Source organism: Parasteatoda tepidariorum, chromosome 5 (assembly GCF_043381705.1).
Source record: "Parasteatoda tepidariorum isolate YZ-2023 chromosome 5, CAS_Ptep_4.0, whole genome shotgun sequence".
NCBI classification, from domain to species: domain Eukaryota; kingdom Metazoa; phylum Arthropoda; class Arachnida; order Araneae; family Theridiidae; genus Parasteatoda; species Parasteatoda tepidariorum.
In genome coordinates, this window is record NC_092208.1 from 30,779,841 (window position 1) to 30,793,346 (window position 13,506).

General features: G+C 28.5%; 1 protein-coding gene across 1 annotated transcript in view; it reads left to right on the top strand.

Annotated features, from left to right (window-relative positions):
- Positions 1-13,506, top strand: part of LOC107449348 (glucose dehydrogenase [FAD, quinone]) — a 121,381-nt gene that overhangs the window by 83,835 nt on the left and 24,040 nt on the right. The window contains exons 3-4 of the mRNA XM_016064849.4: positions 3,626-3,815; positions 8,665-8,796. Of these exons, the coding sequence (XP_015920335.1) occupies positions 3,626-3,815; positions 8,665-8,796 (322 nt within the window). The remainder of the gene's footprint in view (positions 1-3,625; positions 3,816-8,664; positions 8,797-13,506) is intronic.

The following is a 13,506-nucleotide window of genomic DNA, read 5'->3' on the forward strand; positions in this document are numbered from 1 at the left end:
CCAATGATAAGTTATTCAACTATTATTAAATTTAAAATATATTCTTCCTAGAGGTTTGAAAGCTAAATAAATTTAACTTAAGCCAGTATAAGTTGTTGAATAATTATTAATCTTGAAATATGACATAAATAAGGCATCAAGATAATGTTGCAATAATATAAATAAATAATATTAGAATTTTAAAAGAAACCGAAATAATTATTATTTCATTGTTCAACAGTTTTTTACAACTGTATAACATTGAAATTAAGTTCAATACACTTAATATTTGCATTTAACAAACCGGCAATTTTCGTTCACTGTATATTAATAAGTTGCTGCCCTTAATTCTTACCACACATTCCTGTTGCCTCCTTCTGCAAAAGTTCATAAGGTGTGGCATCATTGATAAATACAGCCTACTATCATTTTCAACTATTCTACTATCCTACTTTCCTACTATCATTGCAGCTATTATCATTTTCAAAAATAAATCATTCCTTATTTAAATAATATTCAATTACTAAGGAAATTTGAATTACACGTATTTTGTAATTGAAAACCAATTATGGTATACATATTTCCCTTAAACTTAGGGTCCAATATATTGAACTATATTTGGTACAATTTTATCTTTTATAAAATAAGATTTTTCTGTTTAAATAATTAGTTTTTATTGTTTGCCTGACTTTAGAAAGGGATTGGTATCTATGTTACAGTATAATTGGATTTAAGGTCATTTTTCGAAGATTTCAATTGCAATAAAAAATTACCGGAAAGGTTAAGAAATTAGATTCAAGTATACTTTTGGGCAGTTTTAAGCCATATAAATATTTTTTATTAGAGTCAACACTGTAAAAAATTTTGGTGTATAATTGACACAACGTTTAGTGCTGAGGTATATTAAAATTTTTTACAATCCATGCATTCGCATTTTTTATTTAATTTTTCACTGATATAGTTATGCGTAATTTTTTTTTTGTTTATTTATTTATTTTTATTATTAATTTATTTTATATTATTTTTTTATTACTAATAAAAAATATTTTTATGCACATTAGAATCAATTTATGGCTTCATTGCGAAAACAATCAATTTAAAAAACAAGCACATTTTTAGTAATAATTTCGCGCTAAATATTTTAAACAAATGATTTTTTTGTCAATTTTACATAATTTTTAACATGATAGCTGCAATTCAGTGCTTAAATTTTTTTTTTATTTACTTCAAAACCAAAAATAGTTGCAACTATTCATTAACATTTTTATGCGAAAAAAATTTTTAAAATTATCTATAAAAATATCCTTTAATCCACAGAAAATGTCAATAATTAAAACTAATCATTTTTTAGGTTAAAACGAAAGGTTTTAAATATTTTTTTCACCTTTTTGAGTTTAAAATTTTCAGGTTTTGGTTCTAAACTATGCACTTTGAAGTAAAAATTGCATTTTCTGCAAATATCATTAGCTAGAGAGAGTCTCGAGAAGTTCGGCAAAATTTGTTTGAGACAGAAATGACGAACGTAAAACTTAGTACCTTTCACCATATCATAACTGCTATAAATATATTGAATTCATTTTAAGTCATCCGATACTTTATGAATTTCAATTACTTGTTGTTTATTACATTTATAGCAAATTTCAATATACTATGAGATTTTGTTTTCATATTATGTATCTTTAACTACCGAGAATGACGCATTGGTATATTTTTATATCATGTAGTTTTCTTTCAGGAAATTTCCATCATGATGGTTGTTAATTTATTGAAGAATATTGATAAAGCTAAAATAATGCATTAATTTAAGCATCTAATATTTATAAATCTGCATATTAATAAAAAATTTCTTTTTGAAGTTCTATTTCCTAATTTCTTTGTTTTCCACGACATTCTAAAAAACCATGAATTGGATGATTCCTCTTCGAAATGTAGCCGTTCAAATTATTTGCCCAAAAACTTATCTATTAGCCTAATGAAATATAAAAAGATAATGGTCAAAAATCATCTCACATTGTTATCGGCCGTTGTCATGTGGCAGGATCAAATTTTAAATTAAGAAAACTTAGAATTCTTCGATTTTCAACAAAATAAAATTAATTTTCACCTAATTATTGAAATCATAAAATTAATTTTTAATATTTCTTTATACCTAACTTAAGCTTTTGATGCAGATGGGAGAACGACTTTTCTTTTTTTCAGACGCTTTAATTACAAGCTATATCCCTCAGACCAGTGTTTCCCAAAGTGTGGTACGCGTGTACCCCCAGGGGTACGGGAACAGTTTAGAAGGGGTACGCGTTCTTATGCGATATATATTGCAACAAATGAAAATTCATAAATATTGTTTAAAAACAAAGCTAGCCATGCAAATTTACTATTGCGTATTTTTCTATTGACTATTTTTTGCAGAGTTAACAGTTAATAATTAGTGGTGTCAACAGCCAGCTGTGATTTTTAACTTTTGTGCAATTTTTTTATTGTAAAAAATGCATCCATTTTTTTATTAATGGTACACAGCGTTACGAAAAATTTAGAAAGGGTACACAAAAGTCATAAGTTTGGGAAACACTGCGTTAAACTATCGGCATCCATTAGACTTAGACTGTTGGATCTATATTTGTAGTAAAATATGATAATCCAAATTAGTAGAAATATTTTTACATTCATATTGTAATATTTGTCAATTAACTGATTTTGTAAAAGGGAAAAATTTCAATAATGAATAACTGTTCAGCTTGGATCTAAATAATTGCAAACAAGTGCAAATGTAAAATTTTTTTTTTTGTACAGTGAACCGGGTTTGGAAGATTTAACCTTTATCGCAGAAAAAAGACACCGGTCTTTCATGTTGTATTTCATAACCATAAATTACTAAAATACTAAGTATAATACTTTACGTTTATTTTGACCTAAATTAATACAAAATTAGGAAAAAGAAATGTGTTTAATAAAAAATTCCGCGTTAAAGGGTAAATGGTATTTATTTATCATTCTTTCTTAGTATTTTCCTTTGTTATTATTAGATTTTTAAAATTGATTGTTATTTAAAATTTAAATAACCATTAAGAAATATATAAAAAGTTTCCACACTTAATAGGCCTTTTTATTTTCAAATTCCGAAGAGAAGCACCTTTCTCACTTAAATAATTTCAGCCTTACGCCTCGGTAAATGATAAGTTTATTGTTCTCTGTCATTATTTTTAATTGAAATTATAAATTCACTAAAACATTTATTTAGTTGGTTTATTTTAGATCTATTGTTTTGCTTTAGCTCTCTGTAAGCTCTTCAAAGATGGCGTGTGTAAATGAAAACAAAAGTACATTTAAAAAAATAAATTATGATTTATTTTATTTTATTCAATTTCTCACCCTTTTTCTTTATTTTAAATTTATTTCTACGTTGAATAAAATATATATTTAGGTGAATCACATGGGCCATTAATCTTATTAAAACAATGGAAGAATAGTTGCGAAAAAACGTTATTAATGTAGATTTTTGTTCTTTCCTTTGTTGATATTAGAAATTATACGACAGAATGAAATAAACAGAAGAATAATTAACAAAAATAAGACTTATTTTTTTAAGCTTTAATCAGGTTTGATGATTTTTGCTTAATTTGACTCTCCATTGTTTCTTTAATTACAGAGAAGTCGGTGGCCGAGAGGACGAGTTTTGGGTGGTTCCAGCGTCATCAATTACATGCTGTATGTGAGAGGCAACAAGAAAGATTACGATTTGTGGGCCCTGGGAGGGGCACATGGTTGGAGCTGGAATGAAGTTTTTCCATACTTTTTGAAATCCGAAGATAATCGAGATCCTGCAATAGCTAAAAATGGTAGGTGTTCGTACAAGGAGAAAAAAATTCTGGTAAAATTACCGTACCGTATGGTAATAACATTTCTTGTATTAAAAAAAAAACATTATTCTGGTGACAAAAACGAAAATAAACGGTTTTTAAACCATTCACTTAGTAATTTTCTCAATCATATGATGACGGTTAACCGAAATTCCGGTTTTGAAAACCATAATTCTTATTACCTCACATTTAATAAAAAATACAAAACTGAAAAATAAATTTAACCGAATAAATGGCTTTGATGCCGTGCTCTAAGATTTATTATTTATTATAAAACCATTTTAACATTTATTATAAAACCATATTTCATTGTATTAATGTTACCGAAGTCATTACTGAAGAGCTTCGGTAAAAATTACCGACCCTTTTGGTGTTTCTATAGTGCCAGAAACATGATAAATTTTACCACATTCTAGTAGCTTTTGTATTTATTGTATAACTTGTGCATTTTATTGTATAATTTGTAAATGACTTAAGACGTAAGTTTAAAAACTGAAATCAAAGACAATTTGTTGCTGACAAGTGCGCCTAAAACCCATTATCACGCTATACAAAGTTAATGTATAAAACAATTATGCTAACATTTAGTTTTTTGAAATTTCCCTAAACTTCTTCCACTAAACTAATTAAATTAATACATTGATTAAAGCGAATATTTTTCAAACTTTTTTTATTAATATTTCTTAAATACTTACTCTAAGTAATAATTTTTTTACTGGTACATTTCTATTAAAAACAAAAATTTTAAACATTTCCATGCAATCATAATATGAAAATTTTAATAAAACAACTTATAGATTTTCAGCAGTCGTCCTGTTACATATAAAGATATATTGATAAATTAGTGTCAAAAACTAGATAAAATGCATTATATTTTAAATACTTTCCTTTTTAGAGAGCTTTAAATTTTTACCTGGATCAACGTATTTGTTATATCGTAATTGCTCCTGACTATACACTGTAAAAAATAACAGTAAAAAAGTATCAGCAATCAGGGTGTCGGTATTTTTTACCGATTTTTATAGAAACATGTTACGGAACAAAAAAATCTAATATTCAGTAATTTTTATTGGAATAATTACCGTAAAATCACTGAATCACTCTAATTAAAAAATATTGCACTAAAATTTGCTGCACAATAGTTTACAGCAAAAGTGGATTTTACTGAAAAATGGACTTGACTGATGATGGTCTTGACTGATGTCGGTACTTTGTACCGACACTTTGAGTGCATCATTAAGTTATTTGATCGCTTTAAGTTATTTGATCCAGAATAATTTACAGTGTATGTAGTTCTTCATTATTTGAAACTATATAAAATTTAAATAAGTCGAAAGTGTGTTTTCTGTCAAAGCTCACTGCGATATATTTATTAAGTTTATCTAGTTAAATACGTAAAATAACCTTTTCTAAATTGTGCACGTCACTCGAGTAATATAAAAGAAGTGTCTCTGTTTAAGCTTTAGCCGTTGACAATCAAACACAATCAACGCCTGAAGTCAAATATAAAAAGTGAGTAGATGTGAATGATATTACTTCTGTCACCTCAAACAAGTCATAAAAAGTTAACAGCTTATTGTTGTTTAACAATGTAACTCGTGCTTAGACCCTATAGTTACATGTCGACTTATTTCATCCATCATGTAAGATTATGTTGTTTTGGACTTAACTTAATTTTGCATCACACGTATTAGATTTTGGAGAGTATTGTTAAAAAGAGAAGCCTTTAATTCTGAACCCCAATTGATTTGTTAAACGTAATTAAAACACGAAATGCTTGTCATGATAATGATATAGAATAGTAAAAAGTTGACGTGAATCGTTCATTGTATACCTTAAATCTGTTGTATTGCACTGAAATTTTATTTATTACTATTTGAATGCCAATTCTTTGCACGGAGTAGAAAAAGTTAAATAATTGATAAATTGGTCAGTCAGTAAAAAGTTAATAAAAACATCGATAATTAATATTTCCCACTACACAATCAAATCCGAATCAGAAAGCCATGTGTCAACTACATCAAATCAGTTAAAATATAGTTTCCATTTCTTTTTATTATTTTTTTTGAACACTTTACGTTATTAGATTATTCAAAACATGCTTTGTTTTATTTTATAACCGTCGTTGAACACTCGACCCAATTTTGAGTTTACGACTACTAATGTCACTAATCAGTACCCCCGAGGTAGGATTTGTTATGGGAACATAGAGGACTTAGTGACTCGACAGATTTAACGTGCATCAGTCACCATTTACTACGCCGGGAATCTTCGGCCAGCGGGGATCGAACTCATAATTTCTTGGACAAGGGCCCAGTACCCTACCAACCAGACTATACCGGCTCCTCAAAACATGCTTTATCGAAGTTAAATTCATCAAAATAAAGAATCAGTATTTTATCAGTATTTTTCAGCAGTACTATATCAGTATTTTTCAGCATCGAAAATGATGTTAATCGATTATTGATTGCTGCCAACGTATGCTAGTCAATATTTTTGACAATTAAATTTTTTTTTCAAGTAAATGTCACTTAAGTAAATAATGCTTTTTTTTATTTCAGTTTCCGTTTATAAGATAAACATTCTGCAAAAACGTAATTTTAATACAAATAAACACGTGATTTCAAATAGAGTACTAAGGCTACTATACTAGGGGTCTAATTCAGGGGCTCTATGGAATACAAATTACTAATTGGAAACCAGTGAGTAACGTCACCATAACAGAATCGTGAGATTTGTCGATTCAAAAACCAATCAGGTTTGACATACACGCGTGACGTCGCTCACAGATATCCAATTAAATCTGATTTAAATCACACGATTAGGCATAATCTTCTTCTCGAGTTACATTACCTGATAGAGACACATACTCAGTTTGCTTGAAATTGACTGACATAATAAATCAAAAATAATTCATTATAGAAGAAGATGCAAAAGATTTCTTTTTTTGTAGCACAATTTCGTATTTTCCTACAGACACGTTGAAAGAAGTTGAAAAAAAGATGTACGATTAGTTTTTCTCTCCATTCTTGATTGCAACGTTACTGATGAATTGAAATAACGAATTGATTGACATCATGTTAAAAAAAAGTAGATCTCAAAAACACGAGAAATTAAATTACATTCGTTAAGTTGATACTCATTTGGTAAAAAAGCATTTATTTGGAATTTTCGCCTAAAATACCAACAAACAAAAACTCTGAAATTTGTAGCAATATTTCTTATTTTCTATGAATATTTACTGACATTATCAGAGATAAAAATTTACGACTCAGTTTCCTCATAGCTTATACAACTGGTACCTGCAAGTGATCCTGGGTAAATCGTAGCATTTGTCAATTCAGATGTCAATTAGGTTCAACACACATGAATGACGTCACTTACTGGTATCCGATAAAATCTGATTTAGATCACATGGTTAGGCATTGCAAGTACCTAATTGAATTAAATGAACAATTGTGATTGGAATTAAGAGTGTTATAATTTTGCTATCTGCTTTTAAATATTAGTATCTCTTAAGAAAAACTATCCTTCATTTTAAATATTTAAATTAATGTATTCTGGGCTTTATTTGAATTAGTAATAAAGGGTGGTAATGAGGCTTACAAGTTTGCTGCTAAATTCAAAAACTTAATTGATTAGTATCAGATTTTTAAATGGTGAACGAAAAACAAGAAAGAAAGAATGATTATAACTAAGGCCCGGAGTTTGATGACATTTGCATTTTTTTTGCATTTTTTGCATTTTTGGACATTCTTTGTCCTTTAGAGCATTTTTTGAGATTTATAGGGCATTTTCTTTAAAATTTTGGGGCGAATTTTGCATTTTAAAGCATTTTTTAAATTTTTTTGTTAAATTTTTCTAATTTTCATTATTTTTTATTATTACACTGGCTTCCAAACAATGAAGAAAATTTCTAGGATATTAACAGGTGAAGCAACATCTTTTCAAATTGAAAAAGAATTGTCAGTAAGTGTGACCGTCCTTTTCAAGTACGCACCAATAACATCAGTAGACGTTGAAAGAAGCTTCTCCTGGTATAAAAATTTGCTTTCAGACAAGAGAAGCTCGTGTACATTTCAAAATATTAAAAAAAAAATTTAATAATCCACTGTAATTCTGATATTTAGTAATATTATGAGATGGAAGTTGTTATATTCATTTAAGTTTCTATACAAAATGAAAATGTTTTGGAGTCAATATATTTTCCTTTTTTTTTGTTATTTTAGGATATAAAACATATTTTTCAAACTTTAATGAACGTTGAACAAGTATTGCATTGCTTTATATTTTTTGAAACGACTCATAATAATTTTGAAGAGTGAAACATTGTTTTAGTTCAATATTTTTACTTCTATTTAAGTCATGTCATAAGGCATTTTTAGCGCAATTTTCACATTTTAAGGGCATTTTTTGCACTTTTAAGGGCATTTTTTGCACTTTTTAAGGGCATTAATTGAGTTTGTTTTAGGTCATCAAAATCCGGGCTCTAATTATAACTATTGAAACAAGAAAAATCACCAACTGCTTTTCACAGATCAATACTCATATTGTTGAATTTGAGTGGAATTTTTGACGAATTAAATTTAAATTACAATTTCATTAGAATAGCATTAGGCTATCAAAGCTATTTTGGCTCTGAATTTCACATTGATATGTTATAAACAAGAAACCTTATGCAATGTGCTAGTTAAATTTTCTTCGAAGAGTGTCCATTGTGTTGCCTAAATAATGACGTATGCATGGATTATTTTAGTAAATGAAGTGTATTTTCTCCACCTAGCGAAATGTGTGAAAACATTCATTTTTTCTTTTGTTTATTAATCAGGTTATCACGCGACTGGAGGTTATTTGACCGTATCTACGCCATCGTATGCTACACCCTTAGCCTTCTCTTTCGTTGAAGCCGGAGTACACCTTGGTTATCAAAACATTGATATAAATGGACCACAGCAAACAGGTAAGATCATAAAATATCTCAATTTTTCCTGCATTATCTTCAAGCGCACCTATAGTAAAAACTCGATTATCTAAATGACTTTTAAACACGCGCTCATTTATCCAAATGCCAAAAAAGACGCGCACTAAGACTTTCTGCAATATTCTTTCAAAAATACATAGGTTGTGTTACGGGATTTATCTTCTTTTTTTTTTCAATAAGTGAATGCTGATGAAAATTTAAAAATATTCTGATATTTACTTTAAATTAAATTTTATTTCAATAACATTAATATTTCTAAAATAGTAATAATTTAGAAAATATTCGCACACGAAAATTAGCAGTTTTTCTGTATTCAAAGATAACGTAACGAAACGAAAATTAATGAAAATTATTGCTTAAAGATTACTTAAAGAAAACTAACGAATATCAACAATATTTCTTAATTTAATTAATCAAATTTAATGATATATTTTTTTCTGTTATTAAAATATTTATTTAAAATTATTAATTAGAATATTTTTAAACAGTAAAAAACTTAATGAAATTCCTAAAAATGAATTTCAGCTCCATGCTCTCGTTTTAAGCAATTAATAATATAATCAAGAAGTAAGAAGGAGAAATTATCATTGCATTAATTCAATTTTCAAATATTCTACTAAAGATATTAACGTCTTTTGTTTTGCGTGAGCCTAAATTGTTTACATTAGCTACCTATGAAGAACTCGGATATCAACTAATCCTTGACATTAACCTTAAAATATGCCTTAAAATCATTAAATTAATTCTACAATATTTTATTAGACGAGATACATATCATTACATCCTAGCTTTTCATGTACCTAAGAACTAAGAAGAACTCGGACAACGACTTATCCTTAGCATTAACCTTAAAATAAGCTGATACATCTATCATTGAATCAATTCTTCAATTTTTATTAAACGAAAAACACATATTTACATCTTTTGCTTTTCATGTTCCTAAGAGCTACCTACGAAGAACTCGTACAACTAANAAAGATAACGTAACGAAACGAAAATTAATGAAAATTATTGCTTAAAGATTACTTAAAGAAAACTAACGAATATCAACAATATTTCTTAATTTAATTAATCAAATTTAATGATATATTTTTTTTCTGTTATTAAAATATTTATTTAAAATTATTAATTAGAATATTTTTAAACAGTAAAAAACTTAATGAAATTCCTAAAAATGAATTTCAGCTCCATGCTCTCGTTTTAACGCAATTTATAATATAATCAAGAAGTAAGAAGGAAAAATTATCATTGCATTAATTCAATTTTCAAATATTCTACTAAAGATATTACGTCTTTTGTTTTGCGTGAGCCTAAATTGTTTAAATTAGCTACCTACGAAGAACTCGGATATCAACTAATCCTTGACATTAACCTTAAAATATGCCTTAAAACCATTAAATTACTTCTACAATATTTTATTAGACGAGATACATATCATTACATCCCAGCTTTCAATGTACCTAAGAGTTAAGAAGAACTCGGACAACGACTTATACTTGGCATTAACCTTAAAATAAGCAGATACATTTATCATTGTATCAATTCTTTACTATTTTATTAAACGAAAAACACATATTTACATCTTTTACTTTTCATGTACCTAAGAGCTACCTACGAAGAACTCGTACAACTAATGCTTTACATTAACCTTAAAATATGCTGACACATCTATCATTGAATCAATTCTTTACTATTTTATTAAGCGAAAAGCACATATTTACATCTTTTGCTTTTCATGTACCTAAGAGCTACCTAAGAAGCTCTCGAACAACTAATGTTTTACATTAACCTTAAAATATGCTGACACATCTATCATTGAATCAATTCTTTACTATTTTATTAAGCGAATATTTACATCTTTTGCTTTTCATGTACCTAAGAGCTACCTAAGAAGCTCTCGAACAACTAATGTTTTACATTAACCTTAAAATATGCTGACACATCTATCATTGAATCAATTCTTTACTATTTTATTAAACGGAAAACACATATTTACTTCTTTTATTTTTCATGTACCTAAGAGCTACCTAAGAAGCACTCGAACAAGAACTAATGCTTTACATTAACCTTAAAATATGCTGACACATGTATCATTGAATCAATTCTTTACTATTTTATTAAACGAAAAATACATATTTACATCTTTTTCTTTTCATGTACCTAAGAGCTACCTACGAAGAACTCGTACAACTAATGCTTTACATTAACCTTAAAATATGCTGACACATCTATCATTGAATCAATTCTTCACTATTTTATTAAACGAAAAGCACATATTTACATCTTTTGCTTTTCATGTACCTAAGAGCTACCTAAGAAGTACTCGAACAAGAACTAATCCTTGAAATTAAGCTTAAAATATGCTGACACATCTATCATTGAGTCAATTCTTCACTATTTTATTAAACGAAAAACACATATTTACATCTTTTGTTTTTCATGTACCTGAACTCGGACAACAACTAACCCTTGACATTAACCTAAAATATGCTGATCTGATGCACTTGTCATAGAAAAAAAACGTTCAACACCTTCGCAGGTCAGTCATTCCAACCCAGAGTTCCCAAAACACCTGCTGTCTTAGCACAAAACTGACAAAACGGAAATTAAATCTATTTAAAATGAACCATATTGTATTGTTAGTAGAGGCTTTTTATTTTTCTCCACGCTAGTTGTCGTAATTCATCTTCAAGGCGTTTCAAATGTCACTCGCCTCCGACAGGAGGGCTACTTTTTGAATAGCTTTTGGACTTGGTCATCAACTTGCATTCTGTCCGTCATTATGTACTGCTGGTGAACTTCAGAACAGTGTTCTAAAGGTTCTTAATGAAACACTTAACAATGCAACTAATGTTGTCCTTTTCTTCTTGTGATTCTTTCTCGACCTGTAAACAGTCATACAATTTTGCAAGGATTCAATCAGCGAGACTGTTTTCAATTAGAATAAATATCTTTAAAAAAAATTTTAATGTCAATTGTCAGAAACGATTAAACGTTTTCAATCAATGTTTGATAGAAAAAATAATTTATTTATTTAATATTTTTTTGTGATATAGTACATTAAACGATGGCATTTAGTTTAATTATAATCATTAAAGAAAAATCATGCGTGAAATAAATAAATAAAAAATGATTACATAACTCTGAATAACCGACGATACAATGATCAAATTTTCACATACTTAAATTTTATTTTAAAAGTTTGAAAGAACGTCTTGAATTCTAGTTCATCCTATACTAGGAATTTAATTTCAAAATCAAACACAAAGCGTACTTTTTATTGTTTATTTATTTATTATTTTTTGATGATATAGTACAGGGGTGGCCAAGCTCATTGATAGTCGAGCCATTTTTCAAAATTTATAATTTTCTGCGAGCCGCAATTAAATACGTATTCAAAAGGTATGCAAAAAAAGGTCTTAAAATTTTTTTTTTACATAAATTATATTTATTGAGAACATAAAAGCAAAAGTACAAAATATGTGTATTGAATTTAAATATTAAAAATTAAACATATTTATTTTACTTGATACTTCTTTAAAATTTGGTGAATAATTGGCGACAGCACTCCTCAGTAATTCTTTCAAATGCTAGTTAGTTAATACTGATCGGTTTTTAGATTTCACGAATTTTAAAGTGGAATAAAATGACTCACATAAGTGCGTTGTTCCGAATATTGAAATAATTCTACAATCAGCCTTTTTTAATTCAGGATACTTCGATTCTGGTTCAATTTCCAAAATTCAGTAATCAACGTCGACTTATATTTTAATTGTAAAGCTTGATCTTCTTGCATCTCTATTAATTCTAATTCTTCAGATGCTTTTTGCGTCATAATTATATTGGAAATAGAAAACTCACCTTGAATTGAACAACGTGGCACTTAATCTTTCATATTTGTTCTCAGTAATTTAAAGGACATTCTGAAATACATACGGAGCGATAATAACTTTTTAAAATATAATATCACAAAAATTGAAAGCGAACTCGGGTACATTTATCGAGAGCCACAAATAATCCATCAAAGAGCCGCATGTGGCTCGCGAGCAGCAGGTTGGCCACCTCTGACATAGTACGTCAAAAAATATTGCATGAAAAAATAATTAGTGATAGTGTTCATGATAGTATCATAATAACAATCATTTATGTAATCATGCATGAACAGTGAGCAGAAAAAGAGAATCTTGAATAATTTTTTATCTAATAATCGGATTTTCACCTATTACGATTTAATTTTAATGGTTTCAAATGGAGCATTTAAACCATAGCTAGTCTCATATATGAATTAAATTGCGAAATCAACACAAAAATGTTCTTTCTCCTAATAAATACACTCCTTTTCAACCCAATAAAGATTACACTCCTTCGGGCATTTTATTTCATAACTGGCGTTGAATAGCCGACCACATTCTGAGCTTATGACTACCAAAGTTCAATTCCGTTGTCTTTAAACGTTGAACCTAACCCCAGAAGACAAGAGAACTCCCGGATCAAGCATTGGGGCGAACTATTCTTAATGGAGAACTCTTTGAGAGAACTAACTCGCATTCGCATTACATGGAGAGGAAAAATACAGAAAGGCACCCACGTTAGCCCAACGGCAAAGAAATTCTAGCCCATGATCTATCACTGAGGATATTTTTACATCAGCACTGTGGTCTGTGAGAACCGGGAGCAGAATTTGTATCA